Genomic DNA, 22,112 nt, shown 5'->3' on the forward strand with positions numbered 1-22,112 from the left:
GTATCTATGTGAGATCTCTCTCTCTCTCTCTCTCTCTCTCTATATATATATATATATATATATATATATATATGTATGTATGTATATATATGAATCTCTTTGTTATATACCTGAATCTAACATAACATTTTAAATCAAATATACCCCAATATAAGAATTAAATGGAAAAAATAACACCTGAATGAAGTTAATGGAGGTGGATAGTCTAACAGTCTAGTGAGTGAGTATCACCCACTTTTCAGGATGTCTGCAGCTTGATTTCTTATTGTTCTGTGAAGTAGTGTGTTTTTTCTATTCCACTGTGCTAACCCAGGTCACAGTCTCTGGGTAACCCAGAGACATTCACCTCATTCACTTGACAAAAATGCATAAAACTGGACTTCTTTCCTGGGCCAGAAGATTAGAAATGGCATTTTATTTTCTGAATTAGGATATTTTCAATATCACACATGAGATATCAGGCACTGTGCTTGAGAGAAAGGAGATTATACAGATTCTTAGAGCATCTCCAAAATGACAGTCCATTACTCATAATGATCTATGATATTCATTTGTTGAAATTTTATTACTTTTGTAATTTAATTCAATTTATCCCATTTTATTGCTGCTCAGGGCAGTGTTACCTTATTTGCCTCTCTTGTCCTTCTGGATAAGGATGTTTCTTCTTTTATTATGAGCATGATGGCTTCTAGATTAAAGTAGCCTGCTCAATAAAACTGTTTCCATTGGCATCAACCTTCTCCAAGCCCACCTCTACTCTTGCAGAGTTTTCATGAAGACAAATATTGGCAGTGATTTATGAAGCATTTTTGTGGTTAATCAAGTCCCAGCTTTCATTTTCTGCTTAGAGATTAAAGATTTTATTCAGTCATGCTTCCCTGCATCAGAAGTCACAGAAATGAACAAATAACAATAAAAGTTGGTTAGGAATATTTTGTTGTGAAGATAACAGACTAAGAACATAGTATCATCAAATTGACTTTAAAACACAAACACATGAGAAGTCGTTTTTTAAAGCTGAATTTGTGTATCATTTTTGAGATATCTTGGAGCTATTTTAGGGAATAATTGGTTTGAGCAGTACGTTGAAAGGGACAGGAGGGGGTGAGATGTAAAGGTGAGTCCACATGCCTGTGTGTGGAGGCTGCTACTTGGCTGAATTGAAATTTGGAACCCATGAATATGGGCAGTCATACACACTGGGCAATTCTTTTCACAGATATCATTTGTATGTATAATCGATATAGATTACATGTTTTTAAAGGTAGAGATGCTGGATTTATAGTTAAATGTTATTTTAAAATAAAAGATTGCCTTCCTTTTTAAAAATAGAGGTAAAGACTATAGTTTGAGGCTCCCCAGTGCCTTGTCCTACAGCCCTTTACTCTGTTTCTGGATATAATGGTGAATTATTGTAATTTGAACGAGCAGTGCTTTGGATGGACATCTACAGATATCTGGGCACAGATCTGCCCTTTCTTGGGGAAAGCAGAAAATGCAGTTGGCTGATCCTGCTTGCCCAGTCTGGTTAGAGTCTGGCATTCCTGCCTTATTGGATTGACACAAGCTTTTTTTAAATGTCATCTTGATTCAGCTCCTGCATTTTTTTTTTTAACTAGTCACTGGATTGTAAACTTCTTGATGTTTAGCCTCAAGTTTAGTAATCTATATAGACAACTTTACTGGAAATGGCTCCAAGGATTTCTTAATTCTTAGGCTCACTTCCCTTTTCTCAGGGCTCATCTCCTTGGTGGTACTTTTTTTTTTTAAGTATTGGTCTTAGGTCACCTGTGTCAGACCGTCTATGGGTGCTTTTAAAAATATAGATCCCTGGGCATACTTAATCTGAGTATCTGGAGGGTGGGTGCTAGAACTGGTGGTTTTGATGCCCAGTGAAGTCTGAGACTTCTCACCACCCTGGCCAGAGCCACTGTCATCTCTCACCTGTGATGTTTCATTGGCTGTGGTCATAGTGTCTTTGCTTTGACTCTTATCACGTTATATGGCCATGGTTTTCAAAATAGGATGCCATTAGACTGTCCATGACGTGACTGAGTTGTGCCCTGGCTTCAGATGTTCTAATATGGTTATCTTGGGTGGGCCCTGGGCATTTGGAATTATAGATACATCACAGGAAAATTGAATGGGCAGCCAGGATGAGCACATCTCTCCAAGGCCTGTTCTCTACACTGCAGACAGAACAATTCTTTCACAAGATTATGTGTCAGCCCATGTTAGACTTTTGCCCAGTCCCTCCAGTCTCTTCTGATCTTACTACAAAAAAGCCCAGGCTCTTACAGTGGCTGCATGGTCCAGGTGATCTGGCACCTGTTGTCTGTATAAGTTCATCCCCTACAATCTCTCTTTACCTGACTCCACTTCATCCATACTGGTCTTGTCAATATTCTTTGAATAGCCCTATCTCCAGGCTTTTGTACCTTCTGCTCCCTTCACCTGGAACATTATTCCCCAATAGCCATATGTCTTGTTTCCCCATCTCCATTCACGTTTTGTCCAGATCCCTGCTCAATATCACCTTATTAGAGCGGTCTTCCCTTCCTCCCTTTCTAAAAATAGCAGCTCCCATCACTCTCCATTGCCTAACTCAGCTTTATTTTCTTAATAAGCTTTCAACCCAACAACTAAATAAATATTGTATATGAATTTGACATTATCTGTTCTACTCTTGTGAAAATGTAAGCCCCCTGAGGACAGCGAATTTGTTTTCTTTATCCATTGTATCCCTCACACCAAGACTGGTCCTTGGCACACAATAGGTATTCAGCAGTTACTTGTGATAGATTGATGATGAACATGACCCTTCAACTATCTCAAAGGCATGGACATTGGAAATCTCTTCATCACTGAAGGAGCTGCGTAGGCAGCCACATCCTGTTTTCTGATTGTGCAAATGCCTCATTATAGTTCTGCTGGCAGCCACTCTCCTTCCTTTTAATGGCTCTAGAAAAGAGAGATTTTATTATCTTTGCAAACTCAAACTACCCTACATTCACCAAAGATTGAGAGGAATGGTGCCCCTGTAAGTTTCTGGAGGGAATTGCATCTGTATGAGTAAGAAGCATAATCTGCTTTGGAAAAGCTGGGTTGAGTTCTTTGTGTCATCTGGGAAATTTTATAGTAAGTCGATTAAATCAAGTGAGTTTGAACTTTGAAATGTCCACATCCTAACATTTTATTTAACTTAATCGGGTTTGTAGAACATTTAAAGACCATCCAAACTCAAATGGGAGGTCAAAATGAACTAATAGGTTGATGCAGACATCCCCTCCTCCTGCCTTTGCACTGCAGTAGTGAAAGCGGTATCTTCCTACCTGTGGATGATTAGCACAAAGGCCTGGCTTTCTGGGGAGCTTTGGTGTGTCCTGATGACTGCCCTGGCTTGAGCTGTGCCCTGGCCCGTCCCATGATCATCTGTCCTATGAACCTGGCTTGCAGAACCACCTCCGTTTGCCTCTTTTAAGGAGCCTTGCCATATAGAAGAAGTAGTTGGGCTCAAGGCAGACTTGTCAAAGTTTGTTTGATGGAGCTTCTTAGGGAAGAAATCTCCAATTATTGGAAATAAAAATCCATCAGGTTGCAGAATCTGTTAGTGCCGGAAAACAAGGAGCAATTTGACCATGTTACTCATAGAGGTTTTACAATTACTTCCTTGAGCTGTGGAGGAAAGCAGCCCACCCTAGAAGATACAAGGCCAGAATTTAATTTCTACCTATCATCTTTTCCTGTGTTTGATTTTCACTGCACATTTTTTCTTCCTATGTCCTTCGAGAGTGGTTCAGGAAGTAGCAGTGTCATTACTTTCTTTCATTTAAAATGATCCTTAATTATTAAAGCAATATTTGTTCATTTGTAAAAACATTCAAATGATATAGAAGTTTATGAAGTAAAAAGTAGAAGTCTCCTTTTGGAAAAAAATAGGGTTTTATGCCACACTGTATCCCACAATTTGCTTTCCCTTTTGCTAATATATTAATGGATGTCTTTCTCATGAGTGCAAAGCTGCGTGGTATTTCACTACGTGAACGTCCCATGAGTATTTTAGCCAATCAGCTCTCCAGAGAAACTTAGGATTTGCCAGTTTTTGGCCATTATGAATAATAAAGATGAAGATTTCTGCCGTTTTACATTTTTGTGTATTTGTGAAAATGTCTAAAATTAAATTATAGGGCTTTAAGAAGACATACACTCGATAATTCCCCATACTCCTATGACTTCCTGTCATCTGTAACCTTCTTGGAGCCCATAGGCATTATTTTTTTAAGAGGATGCTTATTGTATTTATTTATTTATTTTTCCAAAGGCAATAGTCTGCATCTGTTAACCCCAAACTCCCAATCCATCCCACTCCCTCCCCCTCCCCCTTGGCAACCACAAGTCTATTCTCCAAGTCCATGATTTTCTTATAGGCATTTTATTTGCCATTCTGGCTAGAAGATAAATGCCTTGTGGTAAAATTACTGAGTCTGAAAAAATTGTAAATATAAAATGCTATTGTTAAATTGCTCTCCAAAATATTTATTTTGGACTAAAACCCCTTTCTTTTGTTGCCAGTGAAAGGCATTATTGTGAGAAGTCCAGGGCATGAACCCAGTATTGTTTGATTATGTTTATTTTATAGGCAGAGAGGCAACAAGTCATTTCCACGCCATTTCTACTCAAATAAGGGGGCCAGTTCCCTGGGAGCCAAGGACTGCACAGAAATGGAAATATTTAATGTGATTCAGATTTTCTTTCATAAGCAATGAAATAAAATACAAAGCAACAAAAAAAGTATAATGCTATAAATCTCATAGTACATACCTGATCCAGGGGCTGGTGCTGACTGGAGAAGCCACAGTAATGGTGCCAGTAGGGGGAGCGGTGCCGTTGAAGGAGGTCCTGGTGCTGGTTTTCATGATTGTGGTTATTGTTAACACAATCATTCTTGAGTAATCCTGTCTGGTCTGGAGTTTGGTACAGTCCTACTGGTTTTCCAAGTGGGTTGCCATCTTTTAAAATCAGACATTGTGGAAGTTTTGCCAACGGTTTACCGTGGTGTTCTGAGGTTTTAAGTATGTTTCTGAGGGAGAACTCAGTTTATTCTCAGGTTCTTCACCTGGATGGCGGAGGGGGTATGGCACCTGAAGTTACCTTTTCTCCAAACAAATGAGCCACTTTCTTTTTGGTCTTTCTCCTTTGCCTACAAAGGTAGATACATTTCCTAAAAGCTTTCTCTTATGTTTTCTGCTTTGTTAAGAACTTGCTTTCTGCAGGGTTTTTTTTTTGTCAGTCTCATATTTTCCTTTTAAATAACTTGAATTCAAAAGGAAAAGTGAAAATTTATGAAAAAGCCTGGGGCTTGTCTCAAGACTAGATTTCAATTCCGGTTCCTGTGTGTGTTAGCTCTGGGCCTTGCAGCTGGTTGGGTTTCTGGATTGACAGATCTAGCATCACCAGGAAATTGAGAGGAGACTTGTGTTATCCTAAGGTCTTGGAAGACCTCTTTCATTAGATCAGGAGTTTATGAAACCAAGCAGTTCATTTTACTTAACTGGGCCTCAGATTCCCCCTAAATCAGACAACTTCAGCTAAAAGTCAACAGTGACCAGGGAGGAAAAGTGAATGGGAATGGCTCTGTGTAGGGAGGTCAGTGGTAAGTACTTTGGACCTATGACATTGCATCCCCCCCACCCCCCTGCTTAGAGAGTTCCCTTCAAGAGAGCAGGAATCTCCCAATTAAAAAAAATATCTGGAGTTCCCGTTGTGGCTCAGTGGTTGACGAATCCGACTAGGAACCATGAGGTTGCAGGTTCGACCCCTGGCCTTGCTCAGTGGGTTAAAGATCCGGCATTTCCATGAGCTGTGGTGTAGGTTGCAGACATGGCTCAGATCCCGCATTGCTGTAGCTGTGGTGTAGGCCAGCAGCTACAGCTCCGATTGGATCCCTAGCCTGGGAATCTCCATATGCCGCAGAAGCAGCCCTAAGAAAGGTAAAAAGGCAAAAAGGCAAAAAGGCAAAAAGGCAAAAAGGCAAAAAAAAAAATCTTTCCTCTCAATTCGACTCCAATGGGAATAGAGTGGAAAGAGCTAGGGGAATGAGAGAGGGAAAGGCCTCCGTGTCTGCTCTGTCTGCTCAGGAAGCACCCTTGCAAGAGCAGTGATGGATGGAAAGAATATATTTTTAATTTAATTTTTATTAAAGTATAGTTTTCTATAGTGTTGTGTCAATTTCTGCTGTATAACATAATGACCCAGTTATATATATATATATATACATATATATATATACATATATATATGTATATATATATACATTCTTTTTTTCCATACTGTCATCCATCAAGTTCTATCCCAAAGATTGAATATAACTCCCTTTGCTATTCAGTAGGACCTCATTGCTTATCCATTCTAAATGTGATAGTTTGCATCTACCAACCCCTAAACTCCTCCCCAAACCACATTCTCCCCCTTCTGCACTGGCAACCACACATCTGTTCTCTATGTCTGTGAGTCTGTTTCTGTTTTGTAGATAGGTTCATTTGTGCCATATTTTAGATTACACGTATAAGTGATATCATATAGTATTTGTCCTTCTCCTTTTGACTTCACTTGGTATGAGAATCTCTAGTTGCATCCATGTTGCTACAAATGCCATTGTTTTGTTCTTTTTTATGGCCAAGTATAAATGTGTATATGTACCACATCTTCTTAATTCATTCATCTGTCGATGGACATTTAGGTTGTTAACCATGATTTGGCTATTGTGAATAGTCATGCAATGAACATAGGGATGTGCATATATCTTTTTGTTTTTGTTATTTTAAAATTTTTTTTGTCTTTTTAGGGCTGCACCTGTGCACCTGTGGGATGTGGAGGTTCCAAGGCTAGGAGTCAAATCAGAACTGTAGCACTGGCCTACACCACAGACAGCAATGCCAGATCTGAGCCGCATCTGCGGCCTTCACCACAGCTCACAGCAATGCCGGATCTTTAACCCAATGAGAGAGGCCAGGGATACAACCTTTATCCTCATAGACACTAGTCAGATTCATTTCCACTGAGCCATCACGGGAATTCTATCTTTTTGAATTATAGTTTTGTACAGTGAGGAGTGGGATTGCTGGATCATATGGTAGTTCTATAGTTAGTTTTCTGAGGAACCTCCATACTGTTTTCCATAGTGGTTATACCAATTTACATTCCCACCAACAGTGTTAGAGGGTTCCCTTTTCTCTGAACCCTCTCTAGCCTTTGTTATTTATAGACATGTTAATGATGGCCATTCTGATTGGTGTGAGGTGATACCTCATTGTATTTTTGACTTGCGTTTCTCTAATAATTAGTGATGTTGAGCATCTTTTCCTGTACCTATTGACTATCCATATGTCTTCTTTGAAGAAATGTCTGTTTAGGTCATTAGCCAATTTTTCCATTGAGTTGTTTGTTTTACTGTTGTTGAGTTGTAAGAGTTGTTTGTATATTTGGGAGATTAGGCCCTTGTTGATTGCATCATTTGCAAAGATTTTCTCTCATTCTGTTGGTTATCTTATTTATTTTCTTTTTGGGGGGAACTCCTTGTTGTCTTATTTAAACATCTCTTGGGAGTTCTCGTTGTGGCACATCAGGTTACAAACCTGACTAATACCCATGAGGATGTGGGTTCAATCTGGGGCCTCACTCAGTGGGTTAATGACCCAGCTGAGGCGTAGGTATAGACATGGCTCCAGTCCTGTGTTGCTGTGGCTGTGGTGTAGGCTGGCAGCTGCAGCTCTGATTTGACCCCTAGCCTGGGAACTTCCATATGCTGCAGGTGTGGCCCTAAAAAGCCAAAAAAACATTTCTTAAGTTGGAAATAAGCTATTGCCTAAGAACTAGTCTTCAAGTTATAAGTCTCAGATAAGTGGATACTCAAAAACAAAATCTTCATTTTCACAGTCAGCTCTGGGCATTTACATTGTTATCCATTCATGAACTGAGCTGTAATGTTCCAAACATTATGCCCCATCAGGGCACAGTCATCCTTTCCCTCGTCGGATGTCCTAGTGAAGACCACCCTCACAGATGTAACCACACCAGATACTAGCTACCTACAGTCACAACAGAGGCTCTGAAGGAGCAGTAGGAGTGTCTGCCCAGTCTGGCTGAGTGGAGGGGACATCAGCTGGAAAGGCTTTGGGGCCACATGTTGAGTATAATTCATGTAATACCGTATCTTCATTTAACTCTGTCACAGAGAGGTGGCTGAAGGACCTACTTTACCTGCCAGAAGAATTTTGTTTGGACTGAGTGGAATTGACCCATATACCATTTTAAATTTGAACTGGAGAGGTTTAATGCTTTAAATTTCTTGTTCTTCTTCCATCTAACCCTCAAATACAACTTTGGGAGATGGGCGCTTTATTTCAAAAAATTTTGGCCTCGTAAGAGCAATTCGAGAAGGCAATAGAAAGTGAGAGAACCAGGATTTTACATGTAATCTCTACTCATCAGGAGCCAAAGCTTAGGAGGGCCAGAGAGGATCCCCTTCAGTCTCCTGGCTACAAACTGTGCCTCTCATCCCAATGAAATACCATCGCAGATGGTAAGAGAGTGCCTGCAGCCTGTCCTCACAATTGGGAGAGGGTGCTGAGGGTCTTCAGTGGTGTTTTTATTCCTAAGAAGAGCACACTCTGCACTTCCTGTGCGGATGAGGAAAATGACTGCCAATTTAGTCCAGACCTGGATGATCCTTATCCATATGTGTGCAGCAAACCCAGGCCCATGATACCACCAGTCTCCCATTTCAAGCTATTCTCCTCTGTCACAAGTTGCACACCAAAAAACAACCACCACCAGTGCCATATGGTTTGAAAGATCAAAGTCCCCAGTTTTGAATAGATTTCTAGCTGCCTGTACTTCAGATGTCTTAAATATGTTTCTACAGATGGGAAACATGGGGTATTAAAGAGGTAAACCACACGTGTGTGAGCTATGCATGTGATCTGGCAGGACAATGAAGTGTGAAAACTGCTGATCGGCGTGTTCCTCTTCCTCTCAGGTTCGTATCTTCACGTATCTCATTGGACGGGAGGCTGCTTTTGCAGACAATCTTAAGTGGATGGCCTGTGCTAACAAAGGTAGGTCCCCCTGATGGGCTTACTTCTGAATAAATTAATGGATGTGCAGAAATAAAGATAGTCATGAGAAAGTGGAGAAAGCTATGAATTCTAAGATATGGTCTGAATGTTTGTAAGTGATTATTTATTGATTTACACCAACTTCTCCTGAAATGCTGTTGTAAACTTTGAGGGCATAGTCAAGTGGGGTAGTTAAGTCTCTTCACTCTAGTACTTAGCATCTGAGTAACCTTGGGAGAATTACTATGGCAGAGCCATTTACTGTGCACCAAATATCCATGTGCTCACTTAACATTCTCAGGTCCCTTGTACTGGTTCTGGCCAGTAGCCTTTAAGCTAATTTTTTTTTTTTTTTTTTTTTTTTTTGCTCTTTAGGGCCACACCTGTGGCATATGGCGATTCCCAGGCTAGGGGTCAAATCAGACTACAACTGCTGGCCTACACCACAGCCACAGCAATGCAAGATCCAAGTCATGTCTGCGACCTATACCACAGCTCATGGCAATGCCAGATCCTTAACCCACTGAGTGAGACCAGGATCGAACCCGCAACCTCATGGTTCCTAGTCAGATTTGTTTCTGCTGTGCCACAATGGGAACTCCTGAGCTAAAACATTTAAGAGCTGGTGTGGTAGTGTCTATATGCTCTTCTGCTCTTGTGAACTCTGAAGCTACATATGGAATAGATGACATAGCCTGGGTTCCTAAGTGGCCACATGGAGCAGATGCCATTCCACTCACCCTGTCCTCTGCCATCTGCCAACGCATGATGGATAGTCTGTGTGATAAACCTTTGTGCTAAGCCACCAAGACTTCCTGTTTGTTATGTTCCTCTAACATAACTTAGCCTATCTAACTAATTAAGTTAGTTAACTTTAACCTGCTTCAATGTGGAGAGGGTGATAATCGTTTTCCCCTTGATTCTCATTAAATATAAGGATTAAAAAATGAAATTTTACAGATCGGGTGCCTAGTTCAGTGCTAGAACACAGTAAGTGCTCAGTATTTGTTGGCTTTTCAACATTCACAGGTTAATTGATGAAAGATCCTCTATTGTGTGTTGGAAACAATGCTTTAGGGAAGGCACAGGGAGGGAAGACACAGGGCCTCCAATCTACAGAGGGCTTCTTTTCATTCTACACACTCCTAAGAAGGCAAAGCATAGGAGGCAAACAGGTGATAAAATCAAGATTCCTTGAGTCTCAAGCCAAACTTCTGGAGTTCAAATCCAGCTTCTGCCAACCACCAATCATGGTATTGTTACCAAACCTACCTGGGTCTGAGTTATGTTACCTATAGAACGGGGGTAGTAATGATACCTGCCCCAGACAGATGTTGTGAACATGAAGTGGTGCCATGCAGCTAAAGCTGGTAGCACAGGGCCTGGCACATGAATGTGCCATATGATTTGCTGGTGTTATATTGATCTGCTGTTATAGCTTATCTCTGCTTTGAGGCTACACAATCCCGCTTGACCACCCTGACAGAGCCTAGCATCCAGCTCTATGTAGAGTACCTCCCTCCATAAGCTTTAAAAAAGTGTGTAAATTGACAATAATACTAAGAAAGGAAGATCTGTCCTATTGCATAGTAAGCTGGTTTTGGTGGATAGAGATAGTCTACTTCTATGTTGCCTGCTAAACCATCCTTTATAAAATTTCCAGTATTTGTATGTTTCTGGAAGAAAGAGGAGTCTAGGAAGGGTTGGCAGGTCTTTAGTTTAGTGACTTAATACAAAGTCATTTGAGTTGCAAGCAACCAAAGTTGCTCCCTGAAATTAAAAAGAAGAGTGTTTTGGAGAAAAGGAGAGTGAGTCAGAACCAGAGTGGGAAGCAAAGCTTGTATCTCATGAGGGACCAGGGGACAGTGGTTTTTTGTTTGTTTGTTTTGTTTTTCTTTTTTCTTTCTTCTTTTTTTTTCTTTTCTTTTTTTTTTTTTTTTGGCTTTTTAGGGTTGCACCTATATGATATGGAAGTTCCCAGGCCAGGGGTCATATCAGAGCTACAGCTGCCGTCCTACACCACAGCACACAGCAACGCTGGCTCCCTAACCCACTGAGTGAGGTTGGGGAGCAAACCCTCATCCTCATGGATACTAGTCGGGTTTGAAACCCACTGAGGCACAACAGGAACTCTTTTTTTTTTTTTTTCAGGGAGTTGTGCTTTTGTTTTGCTTTTGCTTCTTGGTTTCTTCCTACATTCTGTGGCATTCTTCTTCTCCTTCTCTGTATACAGACCTTCTCTGCTAGAGCATGTGCACATGCAGAAATTGCCACTGCAAACTGCACATCCACCTAGCTACACAACACCTATTGTGCAAAAAGGAGAGTTTATATCTCCTCCCTTTGAGACTGATCAGTAACTCTCGATTCTGATTTCAAGTCCCCTTCCGCCTCCCAGAAAAGTTTATGACACTCAGCTTGGGCCAGGCCTGCCACCTGCTGAATTGTATGTAGGCAGAGGTAAGCCAACAAAGGAAAATATAGGTACTCTGCAAGGATTCAGCATCACAGGTAGATGGGCGTGGGAAGGTCTCAGAATACCTGCATAACCAGGAAAGTAAATCTTTGCCTCACCTTCCCTTTGCTTGACATTGTCTTTAATCATCTGCTTCCACTTGGAACAGTCTTCTAAGCAAGTCTCAATTTCTTCATCTCAAAAGCAGAGAACTGCATGGAAGGTTTGAGTATTTTCTTGAAGCTCTAAAATAACATGTCCTGCAATTATTTCAGTTCATTTGCTGGCTCACCTCACTCAAAGGTATCAGTAATTCTGATCACCTGAGAGTAATGCATATCTCCCCTTTCATTTGAGAGGGAAATATAGAAGGAATGTAGACAGAAGGAGATGGAGGCTAAGTGGATCCTAGCTTTCCTCTGAGTTAAGATACCACTCGTAAAATAATTTTTGGAACTTTCTTGACATTTGAGCGAGCTACACTTTCCCCATTTTTCCCTTTATTCTGTGGTCTTGAAAAAAGAGCTCCTTCCCATTTTTTAATTGTTAAAAGTTTCACTGTTATTCATGCCACATCAGATTCAATCCTTCCCATCAGCAAGTATGCATTTAGTCATGGGTTGTTGTTTTTACCACTGTCTGTGTCCAGCTGATGAAAATTACTCAAATTGAAGTCTTGTCTTAATCAACTAATATTACACCATAATTTAGTTGTAGTCATTGTTTATAAGAATCTTTGAAGCATCCTTTTGAAGACAATTTAGTCAACTTAGAGTATTTCAGAGCCTGGCCATAGAATATAGCCCTTTAGATTTCTGAGTGCAGCAGCTTGGAAAATCCAAGGAGGTAATAGTAGCTGCCTGGCTGGCCCAGGGGCTGGATTCTGCAGTGATTCTCCTCTTCCTGTTCAAATTCAGTTTTTTCCTTCCCTGCCAGAGTCATTCCCTCACAACAGTTTCAGCTTCCTCCTTCTGCTTCTCTTCTAAAGGGGCTTGGGAACAAAATGCCATTGTTTGCCACTCTTCCAAGTAGCAGTTGCCATCAAAATGTCAGGTTTCAGTCATCTGTGCCCATATAAACATCGGCTTCACGTTGCGTCAGTTATGGGGTTTTAGACCACGTAACGTCGGTGAGCAAGTATTCTCTTATGGTCATTAATTAAATCATTGTTTATAGTCTCAGCTTGTTATAGTATAGAGACAGCATAACATTTTTCATCTCAAGTGACATGAGGTCCAATGAGGCCCCCCCCACCCCCGCATATTTTTGCCCTGACGCAGTCAAGTTCGTCAGTTAAATGAAGCATTAGCATTTGGGGACCAGAGCAGACCCAGGGAGAACCCAGGGGAGCCCAGGGAGAAGCTTGTTGGCTGACTGACCAGAGTGACCCTAGGGAGGAGCAGTACTTGTCAGGGCCCCCACATTATCTCCGGGTCAGTGGTCAAGGACCTGTTATCTGTATAAAACTTCTTCCTTGGAAGTCTAGTAGCCATGGAGATAGTTCTCAGTCCGTGGACCCAAGTGTCCCCTGAAAATGGATGTCTGGGCACATTCATAGCCTCACAGGAGCTCTTTGCCTCCTCCAATCCACTAGCAAAATCAGAGGCCTGGAGCATATTGGTTTGTCTCATTTTATGCATAACTAGGTCCTATCTTGAGGGAACCAGCCCTAATGAGGCAAAGCAGCAAATCATTTTAAATACATTAAAACTATTACTGCCACTATAGAATGGCTTATGGAATTTAAAATTCTGCATTCACACTACTGGATAAATAAGTGAACTGGGAAAACTGAAAGAGGGGCCGACTAGCCCAGATACTCCATAAAGCCTTGATGACCTTCTGTAGTGTTCAGTGTGCCAAGATTTTAAATAAGCACTGCCTGATTCTCCTTCAGAAATCATGGGGAATGGAGTGTTTTCCAGCTGTGCAAATAAAGAAGGGCCTCTGTGTTTGGTCCTCAACCTATCTGTCATCATTAGGTCGAATAGAAGTGCAGCATGAGTCTCTCTTGGTTGTCTGCATAGCCTGTCCCTTTTTGATGGGTTAATGGTCATTCTCTCCTTATTTGAAAGAGAACTGGTGGCCTGAGCCCTCCTTGGAAGTTCAGACCCACAGCCATTTTCCACTAGAAACCTCTTAAGCTCACTCTATCTTTGAAAGTGTCAAATTAATGAGGCCAGAATAGTTGTTGGTGGGGTAGGGAAAAAGTTGCAATTAAAAATTTTGCTCGAGTTCCCAATGTGGCTCGGCAGGCTAAGGACCTAACATTGTCTCTGTGAGGATGCGGGTTTGATCCCTGGTCTCACTCAGTGGGTTATGGATCCATCATTGCTGCAAGCTTTAGTGAGGGTCACAGATGTGGCTCAGATCCAGTACTGTCCTGGCTGTAGTGTAGGCCACAGCTGCAGGTGTAATTTGACCCCTCGCCCAGGAACTTCCATGGGACACAATTGTGCCTGTAAAAAGAAAAAAAAACTTTTTTTTTTTTTTTGTTTCAGAAAAGGTAGAAGAAGGCAAACACGGCAGTTATTCAAAACCTTTATATAATTCTTTTTTGTACTCTTTGACTAATAGCTCTCTAATCCCCCAACTCCAAGCCCAGAGTAACCATCTTTTGACGCTGATGCTATAATTTCCACTTCTTTAGATTACACATACACGTGATATCATATGGTATTTGTTTTTCTCTTTCTGACTCAGCATGGTGTACTCAGGGTCCATCCATACTGTTGCAAATGGCAGATTTCCTTGTTTTGCATGGCTGAATAATACTCTGTGTGTGTGTGCGTGCACTGCATCTTCTTTATCCATTAATGGAGACTTAAGTTGTATACATTCTTTTTGTACATCCCATAGAACACGAGAATTTGAATGAGAAGGGTAATGTTTGTGAAGATGAAGACAGTGCTGCTATTGTTAGTAGCAACTAAGGATGACCAACTGCTTACAAGGTGCCAGGTAGATCCAAAACCTGAATGTAACTCTTCACCAGGATGTGAAGTTGCTTCTCTCTGGGTAGAAGAAAGCCACGGTTCATTGAGGATTCTTGCATGTTTCCCATGATTTGAAAGAATCTAGGAAAAGGAATCTAAATGTTGAGAAAGGACTTTAACAGTCCATAGCCAATAAGGACAGGAGCTGGGATTTATACCCAGCCTATGTGTTCCAGAAATGGTCCCGCTTCAGCTTGTCTAGGAATGTGGTCCTATTTCTAACATTTGATAAATGGGGACATTGTGGCTCTCCGAGGAGATGCGGCAGGATGGGATGGGGCACTGTGAAAGAGCTGTAGGCAAGCCCGCATTCCTAGTTGTGCAGTGTGGTCCTTTAAATGATCCTTTTCTAACATGAAATTTGAAATTAGAAATGTAATATTATTCACACACTAAAAGGCTTGCTCCTAAATCAGAGGTTCTGACTAATTCTGAGAGCCTAATTTCACCCTGGGAGCCTCCTTCTCCAGGTGGCACATGCCCACTGAGGCTGCTGGACTCCATGTCCTCATGGTCATTCTCTTATGGGTCCATTCTTTCCAATTCATCAGACATGTGCCCTTCAGCTCTCAGGCCCCAACCTACCTCTTGCTGGTTCTTATAATGTTCTTATAATGTGGTCCAAGGAGATGTACAGTTAGAAAGTTGTTTATGAATTGTGTATTTTTCTACAGGAAAAAAGCGCTTATTCAGCAGTGTGCAGTGTTGATGAGGGAGGACAGAGATGGAACAGAATAGTGTGAGGGTCTTCCAAGAACACTGTTGTTCTGAAGGGAATACACACCAGGTCACACCACCGACATCACTGCCCACTTTTTTGCCCTGAGAAGACCAGAGCCTGAGCACTGACTTTTTTGTTTTCAGCCTGTCTTATGTCATAGGGGAGAAGAATCTTTGAATGGGCAGTGCCCATCACACCAAAGTAGATCAAGGTCCTTTCCAGGTGAGGTCAGGAACGTGGGTCTCCCACCGAGGAGCAGACTTCTGGGATCCTCAGATCTGGTTATTGCAAAGCAGAGTGTTTAATAATATGCTCACGGAGCATCCCATACAGAGGCACCTTTTAGACAAGAAACTCATGAGAAGTCGTGATGTAGGAGTATTAAAATCTCAGAAATACAAAGCACCAGGCTGCATGTGGTTTATCACACTGAGTGGTTGTAACCCAGAGTTCACAGGAGGCTTTGTAAGGGAATAAGGTAAATAAATTGATGTTATGGAGAAAAATGAGCAGACCATTTGTAATAGGTGGCTAATTTCAACATTAATTACTCCTTGGTAATTACCAAATGATTGCTGATTCTGTGTTCTTACATGATATATGAAGTCCAAAAAGGCACATTAAAGAAGAGAATAAACATTCAAGAGCTACAATTTAAAAGAAATAAAAAGTGATGGAGGAAGGGCAGGGGAAGTGGCCAGTTCAGAGAATGCAGACGGGGAACGAGGGAAGCATCTATGGTTACAGCCAAAGAGTTCAGCCCTCAGCAACTTCCTGTTATCCATCAAAAGGTACATTTGTTAACTAAAACTTATATGAAAACATTGAAAAATAAAAGAGGCTTTTGCAGAAATGTTTTCCAGTTTAATGGGTCAGTATTAGATGATCTGATTTGCATTAAGCTTTGCAGTATATATTATTAATATTATTTTGAAAATTCCAGCTTTTCTTACCTTTTATATGTCTGCATCCCTGGTCTATATATTGAAATATAAGTTAGAACCATGGCATGCGTTTTGAGTAGACCTCGTGTCCATTACTGTGCATTTCAGAAACCTTAGAGGGCAGCTGTACATTTCCCTACCCCATCCTCTACCTTTTCCAGCCAGAGATACAAACAGCCCGTTAGGGATTGCTTCTGGAAGAGGAGCTCTGTCCTTTCCCATTATAGGAAGAGGTAGTGTCTTACAGTGGTTAAGAGCAAAGGTCTTGGGACCAGATGAACCTGCATTTGAAGTGATTCAGGACAAATTACTAAACTCTCTTGTTTCTGTTTCCTGTACAATGAGCACAGACACACACTGGACTGTTGTGTTACCCAAGTGTAGAGAGGCAAAGGTGAATCACAGCAAGACCTTGGTGAATGGCCCTGCTTCAATAACGGCCATGCTGGTTTGGGGAACACCACTCTGAACAAGATAGACAGTGGCTTTCTGTAACCTTTCATGGAGCTAATATTCCAGTGAAAGAGAACAAAGAAAACAAGTCAGAATTCAGCAAAGGTGAATCTTCTGAAGAAAGCGCAGACAAGGCCAAGTGAGAGGATATGAGTTCAGACAGCTGACCCCTGAATGATCTGGTGGGCCAGGCAGAAGGTACAGCAAATGCAAGTTCCTGGGGCGGGCCGAGTGGGTGAGCTTGGTAGGTGGGACCTAGTGAGCGAGAGTCTTGGTGGTCAGATTAAAAAATCTGGATTTTATTCTAACTCGAAATAGAAGCTGTTTGGGGATTTTAGGCAAGGAGATGATGATCTTCTTTATACTTTAGATGATTCTTCTGACTGCTGTCAGGAGCCTAGGTAACAAGGAGGGGATTTGTAGGGAGGCTGTTGCTTTTCCCTGGGGGAGAGGAGCAGGGCAGGAGCAGTGGAGACTGGGAGTTGGACTTGAGACATATTTTAAAGATAGAGCCAGAAGAACATGCTGGTGGATTAGCTATGGGGTGGAGTGAGGAAATGATGGCTATCAAGGATAATTCTTAATTTCTTGGCCCAGTTGGGTAGTGGCGTCATTTGCTGAGATGGGAAAAACCCGATGGGGGAGGAATGGGTTTGGCCAGGGAAACCAGGAGTTGGCTTTGGACGAGTTCAGTCTGAGAATCCTGTTAGTCATCTCCGTGGAGGTGTCAGGTATACAGTTGGCTACGGATTCCTAACTCTAGGGAGAAGCCAGCTTTTGGTAACTTCTCAGAACTTTGATTATGATAAGCAAGGCCAAGTTAGGATGATCTCCCAGCTCTATCCCCTTCCAAATGTGTGATTGTTTTTCCTTCCCACTCCCACTCTACGCTGAGGATCTGTCTCTCCCATCCCCCTCCTTCTATTTATTCCCCCTCGTCTCTTGGCCTTATTTTAGAAAACCCAAATCAGGGATTTTTACTGTTGACTTTGAGGATTAGAATAAAAACACAGACAACCAAGAAAAACTCTTGCTACGAGAGGCTGTCTTCACTGCACATTTGGCACAGGAACCCCAAATAGGAAAAGTGCTATTCTGTGAATTGCTCACCCAAGTACCCTCATGGTCCAGGACCGTGGAGCTCTTTCCTCCTCTTATCGAAATGGCAACCCCTCGCTTGGCTTGTCCTCTGTGTCACGTTTATCTTTCTAAGACCCTTCAGGTAGAGGTTATGGTCTACCTACTAGTGAAGGGATAAAATGTTTTCTTTCTTGTCCAAACATGGATAGCAGTCCTAGTTTATAGAGAGATGATAACTGTGAATGCTCACTGTCATCCAGCAATCTTCAAAACTTGTCTTTCCCACTATGCCTCTAAGAGAGGCCACCTGGAAGCCATGTGTGAGCAGTGACCCAGATGGACTCTGTAGCTGTAGTGACTGACCTCTGAGGGAGTGCCAGGGTGCACATGGGCCCTGCTCCTATGCCCTGAGCTAGAGCCAGGTCTCATAGCCCACTGGGACTCAGTTTCCACTGGGATAGGCGAGGGTCGGGCCCTGGCCAGGAGGGTGGAGCAGACAGGAGTGACAGTGGATGCTAATTAGCACTGTGCAAAGCTGTCATCAGGAAGCCAGAAGCCACATGGTCCCAACCTGGTTTTTGGTTGGTACACCAAATTCAAACCAGCTGGCTTTTGTTTGGAAATGCTCTGGAAGGGTTCTGGCCCTTTCTGGACAACAAGAAGGCCTGGCATTTCCATACCCCGAGCCCTTAGACACTAAGAGGTTCTATAAACACTATAGCAACAGATCTGGCTTCAGAGGCACACAAACCCTCTCTAATTTGTTGGCAAGTAGGACCTGACATAAATTTAGTTATAAGAGTCCTTATTTAGAGGTATGGGGAGTAGACATGAATCTGTGTCCATCCAGTATCCCCCTGCTTAAAATGCTTCTGTGACTTCTTGCCTGTAAGATAAAGTCTAAACTCCTTACATGGATCTTATGTGATAGTCCCTCTGCTCATTCTTCTGATCTTACAGCACCCTACTTCTGCCTACTCTCTCCCAGCTTTGTATTCCAGCCATTCTGAGCTATTTTTAGTTCCTAGAATGGGCCTGACTCTGACCTTGGGCCTTTACTTAAATTCCTTGATTTGCTGGGTGCACTCTTTAACCCCTCTTCCTCTAGCTAACTGGTAGCTAAGTGGACCTTATCCTTCAGGATTCAGCTATAGCTTTCCTTCTTCAGGGTAGCTGAGTGATTGGCTCACCCTGCTGTGTGCTTTACTATAATGTTGATTGGGCTATTCTGTAGTTGTCAAGCTTTTTCAGATTTCCCAGAACTCCCAGGAAGCAGAGGTCATGCTCATCTAGGTAACCCCTGCTCCTCCAGTGCTAGGCTCCTTCCATTAATGATTGAATGCAGGGCCCCCTCTGGGGTCCAGACCTGGATTCAATTCAGACCTTCTCTTCTAGACATCTTCTAACCCACCAGCAAAGCCAGCAGGACCCCAAACTGAAAAAGAGTATAGCAGAGCCCCAACTCGAGATCAAAATGGCCTCTCCAACCACAAGATGATAGCATGTTTAAAACTTTTTATGTTACTAAGAAACCATGTCTTCCCAGCATATTTGAAAGGCAGGTCTGGTAACCACATAAGGGTATGAGCTGGAATTTCAGCCTCAGACACACAAAGGACACAATTCTGTAGACGCAAAAGTCATAGATTAAGAGACTCAGGCCTGGGTTCTCCTTTGGTACTTGCTACTGTGTACCTGTGAGAACGTGGGTGAGACACGTATGCTCAGCCCGCCTCAGTCATCTTATCTTTAAAGTGAGCACAGTCATCCTCCGTGCATCATGTTGTCAAGAATAAATGAGGCGAAGCTTATCAAATGTTTAGCAGATTTTCTGCCCCCTAGTAAGCACTTGAAATTAATTACAACTATTGTCATTATAATTATAAAACTGCCATAACCTTTAAATTTTGTGGTTCATAGCTTTCCCAATAATAAACACACTAAAATGACAACAAACAAAAGGGTTACAAAATGGCATGTAGAGGCGACTCCCGTTTCTACCAGAGACGGTACGTGAGTACCTTTAGAAAACATCTGGGAAGACAGTCCCTAAAGGATTAACAGGGCCTGCTTCGGGGAGGTGGGTTCGTGGTTGATCTTAATGTTATTTCTTTTGCTTGCCTCTATTTTTCTAACATGAAACACCATGATCATGACGTGAGTGATGGTAGAGAGGAGATATAATGTTTGAAAAGGGAAGAAAGAAACTAGAGGCAAAGACCGCGCAACGTAGGCATACTCACTGTGTAGATCTTCTCGTCTTTACTGAACTTGGTTCTCCCTTGGTAGGATTTTTCACCCAGATCTCCACCTTGGCCGATGTGCAGGAGAATGTCATGGAATACCTCCACGTACTCAGCCGGCCCAAAGTCATCGACCAGGAGCACGACGTGGTGTGGACTGAAGCGTACATTGATAGCACTGTGAGTCTGCGGGGCCCCCAGGGGAGAGCCTGAGGGTTCCTTCTGCTAAGGGAGACTTTCCCTGGGTTCATTCTAGTAGATGGGTGTAATTTCACTCCTCCTCAATGCTGGGGTTCAGTGACCTTTTCCTTTTTTGTACAGTCTGCGTTGGTCCCCTTGGCAGGCAAGGCTGGTGACAAATCCTAATATCAGAGAATGTGGCAGACTCTTGTGGAAAGTATCTGGTCAACACAGAAAACTCAATTTTGGATTCTGTTTTCTTTAGTTGCCTTTTTTTCCTTCTCAAATGGGTACAAATTCTGTCCGTGTAGCCACGATGACAGGTATGTTTGATTCTGTCTTGGCTATCATCAGAGAGGCCTAGACCTGGGAAGGTGGGATCAAAGCTCAGCTGTGAGAGTGAATTGGAGCCACTGTGGAGACCACAGCTGCCTTTTCCTTCCGTGGACAAATGAGGAAATGCTTCAGTGGTGGTTCTATGGGCATTGATTGTTATTGCACCCTGGCCATGGGCTCATTCTAAAGCCAGATTCCAAGCAAAAAAAGATTCTGATGCTGAATTAGCTAAAGGGAGAAGTGTTGCCAGTCATCACGTAATGGCTCAGTGATCAAGCTTCTCGTGTAATTGCAGGGTGATTTTTCTTTCTTTTTTTTAATAATTTTTATTTTTTCCATTATAGCTGGTTTACAGTGTTCTGTCAATTTTCTACTGTACAGCAAGGTGACCTCGTCACACATACATGCAGGGTGATTTTTCATAGTGATAATCAGTCTGATGGGAGTGGCGTTTTTCGTTTATTGATTGTAAATGTTCTCCCAGGGCCTCTCTCCCATCCTTTGTGATGGGATTAACATCCCATTAATCATTGTAACCCAGACACAGCCATCTTCCGGAGTGATCTCATTGGCTGCCATGCCTGGCTTTTCTTTCCACGAACTCTCTTATTCCTGCTGCTCAGCTCTTCCTGCAGCTGCAGGCCAATGCAGGGCAGGAGCAGCACAAACTCTCTTATTTCCTGCTGCTCTGCTCTTCTGGCAGCTGCAGGCCAATGCAGGCAGGAACCCATCTTGGGGCACAGCATAGCAGCTTTAAAGGACAGTGGGGCCATGGAAAGATGAGCTGATCAGGAAGGGGTACTCCTTTCCCGGGAGAAATCACCCTGAGTAGAGATGGGTGTTAAGCTGAAGAACCCTTTCTGGTTGCCACGGAGACATTGGGCTCTTAGCACTTTCAGAGTCAGACTCTAGTTTCATTTAGAATCATGGAAATGAAATAACTAACCGTCCCTTTTGTGTCAGAACTATACTAGCAGTAATAACTGAGCAACCATGGTACTGATTTCATCTCCTTCTCATGCATGTGGTTGAGCAAGGCCTGGGACTGGCATGGAGAGGAGGTGAGGGCCAGTATTGGCATGATCAAGGCTCCCAGTGGTTCTGTGTAGAAACCCTGAAGAGCCAGTTGGACCTGTCACCTTATTTTTTTCCATCAATTTAAAAAATGTAAAGCAGAGTCTATAATTAAGACATCATCTGTAGACTAGAAAGTCCAAAGAAAAAGACCCACTTACATATGGAAATTTAATATGTGATAAATGTGGCAACTCATGTCACTGGGGGCTAGGATGGGCTTCATAATAAATGCTTTTGGGAAAGCTGGAAAGCCTTTAGAAAAACATAAAATTAGTTATTTTCTTCACATCATACCCAAGAAAGAAATAAGAGATTTAAACTGTAAGAAATAAAGCCATATAAGCACTAAAGCAAAATATCCTGAATTCTTTTATAACCTGGGTTCAGAGAAAGCCTTTGTAACAATGATTCCAAAATCCAGATACAATAAAAAGAAAGATAAATAAGTTTGACTACTTAAAATAAAAAAAAATAACAAAACCCAACTTTTGCAAGTAAAAAAATCATTGGA

The 22,112-nt window shown here is 42.1% G+C and overlaps 1 protein-coding gene across 3 annotated transcripts in view; it reads left to right on the forward strand.

The window, feature by feature from the left end:
- The window catches only part of CACNA2D3 (calcium voltage-gated channel auxiliary subunit alpha2delta 3), a 795,368-nt gene that overhangs the window by 482,799 nt on the left and 290,457 nt on the right, over positions 1-22,112 (forward strand). For all 3 annotated transcript variants that reach the window (XM_047777080.1, XM_047777060.1, XM_047777070.1), the window contains exons 12-13: positions 9,038-9,116; positions 20,055-20,188. In XM_047777080.1, the coding sequence (XP_047633036.1) occupies positions 9,038-9,116; positions 20,055-20,188 (213 nt within the window). The remainder of the gene's footprint in view (positions 1-9,037; positions 9,117-20,054; positions 20,189-22,112) is intronic.

Source organism: Phacochoerus africanus, chromosome 1, assembly GCF_016906955.1.
Source record: "Phacochoerus africanus isolate WHEZ1 chromosome 1, ROS_Pafr_v1, whole genome shotgun sequence".
Classification (NCBI taxonomy): domain Eukaryota; kingdom Metazoa; phylum Chordata; class Mammalia; order Artiodactyla; family Suidae; genus Phacochoerus; species Phacochoerus africanus.